Here is a 2,847-nt window from a genome sequence, read left to right on the forward strand (position 1 = left end):
AGGAGGCAGGAGGCAGGAGGCAGGAGGCAGGAGACAGGAGGCAGAGGCAGGCAGATCTCCGAATTCAAAGCCAGCCTGGTCTACAGAGTGAGCTCCAGGGTAGTCAGGGCTGTTACACAGAGACCCTGATTTGAAAAACAAACAAAATGAAAAGAAAAGAGAAAGAAAAAATAATTACCTTGTAGAACACAAGACCATGAAGTTCCACTGTCAAACCAGATGTCCAAAATGTCCTGCCCTGGCACGTATTCCAAAGCATCAGGACCACCGGCCTGAGAAGAAGGCAGGAGAGAGCTGACCTACAGATGCCACACCATACACGGTAAACATTCCACAATTTTAAAGTGAAATACAGTCACTAAATCCACATTTAAAAAATAAACACTAAAATGCACTTCACAGTTGAACGCAGCCCCTGGCAGCACAGAAAGTGAATGGCCACACGTGTAGACATAGCCACTGGTATAGCAACAATCACGTTTTCCTCTTCAGTAAGATGGCGGCAGAGAACACCATCAGGAATCGCTGTGTCAGACCCACACAGCCCTGTTGTGCCAACAAGAGGGACTTTTCTCATGGTACCATCTGCTTAGTCACCTAAGACAGTCGGAACGGCACTGGCGGGGTGAGGTTACATATGCCCCACCTTCCACTGCTGTGTTACAGATGATGTTTTGACTGTAAGAAAAAATGTTCACTTCTAAACTGCATCTGCCTCTAATTCTCCCAGTTCTATTGCTTCAAAAAGTCACCTTTACCTCCCAGCGTGGCTCACACTGACCTGAGCTACGACTTCGGCTGGGAGAAGCTGCTCAGAGGGGAGGGTCCACCACACATCGCTGCCGTGCTGCTCGACGAGTTTAATAATATGCTCGGTGGTTTGGCTGTGGGGAAACAGGCAGGATCAGCAATGTATCCCTGTGACAAACATTTGTCAGTTACTGTTTCGCCAGAATCTTAAATGGCTTGACTGATCCCATCATTTTAAATTGAGTATAAACAAGACCATCGTGACCACACATGTCCCTAAACAGGAAAACAGCGCTCTCCACAACTCCCATGTCGTCCCTATGGTTCCTGTCCAGGAACTCTGTCCTCATTTCCTGCCAAATCAAGCTGACATATCCTGTCAGTTCTACCTGTCTATCAGTCTACCTCACTACCTCAGCACTGGCTACAGTGCCGACGCCCCACCCCCTCCCTCTCTCACAGAGAAGCCGACCCCGACTCCAGCAGAAGCATTCCTGTAACTGCTGTCATTCAACATCCCTCTCAGAAACTTTCAAGGCCCCATGGTCTCTGCCCATGACTCAGTCCAGCCCCTGGCTAAGCGGCTTGGAGCTCTCCACCCTCCTGTTCAATGCTGTGCAGTAGTAACACTTAACCTGCTGCTCACACTAGGGCCTCTTGGAGTTGCTTTCTGTTTAGCACACACAACAAGCAACAGCACAGACCCCACAGATTTGGGTGCAACAAGCGATACCTTAGTTATCAACTCACCAAGCGACCCAGGCAGGGCCCTGGGCCTCTCTGCACTTCTGGGTTCTCATTTATAAAACACAAGCAGCAGCAGCAGCAACAGCACATCACCAAGAGACTTGACAAATACTGGCCTAGTAAACGAAGTCCCCACAGCAGCACTTGACATTTTAACATATAATTAATATGTACGTGGGTGGGCTGGAGAGATGGCTCAGTGGCTAAGAGCATGGACTGCGACCTCTTCCGAAGGTCCTGAGTCCAAATCCCAGTAACCACATGGTGGCTCACAACCATCTGTAATGAGATCTGACGCCCTCTGCTGGTGCATCTGAAGACAGCTACAATGTACTTAGATATAATAATAAATAAATCTTTAAAAAAAAAAAAAAAAGTACGTGGGCACTAGTGGTACATTAATCCAACCCTAGGGAGGCAGAGGCAGGTGGATCTTTGTGAGTTCCAGACCAGCCTGATCTACATTGTGAGTTCCAGGACATCCAGGGCTACACAGAGAAATTCTGACTCTAAAAACCAAAAGAATGCTGACTGAGTCTTTGAGATAAATCTGAATGGTTCTATGTTGATTACTAAGTCATACACCTACATTAGGATTTAGGATTTATTTGTACTTGTATATTCATGTGTTTGTGTATGTTTGTCTACTACATTTGTGTGTTTATTCTTGGAAGTTGGCTGCCACTGGGACCCCTGGAGCTGGAGCTGCAAGCAGTTGATAGCTGCCTGATGTAGGTGCTGCGAACTCTAATCCTTTGGAAGAGCAGCAAGCACTCTAAGTGAACGAGCTCTGATCAGCTTCCACGTAAGTACTCCAAGATTAAAATACACAGTAAACCCTATCTCTGAAACAGCTGCCTCTCTCCACTCCAGAACCAGTGCGAGCAAGTGCAGATCCATCAGCGTTCCTGGGAATGGACAGTGACCATGGCAAAGCCGAGGTCCAGATCTGCTCCAGATATTGTATTAACCACACTGTTATCTCAGTCTTCCAGCTCTGGGAGGTCAGGGGTCAACGAAGCTGTTTGTAAAAACTGCAAAAGGGTGCAAATCAAGAAGGTAATAAAAATTATGATGACTCTGTGACCTGAAATGGGAGACGCCTCACTAAAGCTAAGGTGGGGGACTGGAGAGATGGTTCCGTGATTAAGAGTGCAGAGGAGCCAGGCTCAGTTCTAAGTACAAGGCAGTTGGTTCACAACCAAATTCCAGTTCTAGGAGATGCAATGCCCTCTTCTGTGGGCACCAGGTGTGCCTGTGACCCACATGGATACATGCACACACATGAAGCAAAGCTGTGACCCACATGGATACATGCACACACATGAAGCAAAGCTGTGACCCACATGG

At 47.5% G+C, this 2,847-nt stretch overlaps 1 protein-coding gene across 1 annotated transcript in view; it reads right to left on the bottom strand.

The window, feature by feature from the left end:
* Iars2 (isoleucyl-tRNA synthetase 2, mitochondrial) overlaps window positions 1-2,847 on the bottom strand; it is a 41,607-nt gene that overhangs the window by 17,109 nt on the left and 21,651 nt on the right. Inside the window, exons 13-14 of the mRNA XM_021199411.1 lie at window positions 782-884; window positions 179-272 (exon numbers count right to left, since the gene is read on the bottom strand). Of these exons, the coding sequence (XP_021055070.1) occupies window positions 179-272; window positions 782-884 (197 nt within the window). The remainder of the gene's footprint in view (window positions 1-178; window positions 273-781; window positions 885-2,847) is intronic.

Source organism: Mus pahari, chromosome 5, assembly GCF_900095145.1.
Source record: "Mus pahari chromosome 5, PAHARI_EIJ_v1.1, whole genome shotgun sequence".
NCBI classification, from domain to species: Eukaryota; Metazoa; Chordata; class Mammalia; order Rodentia; family Muridae; genus Mus; species Mus pahari.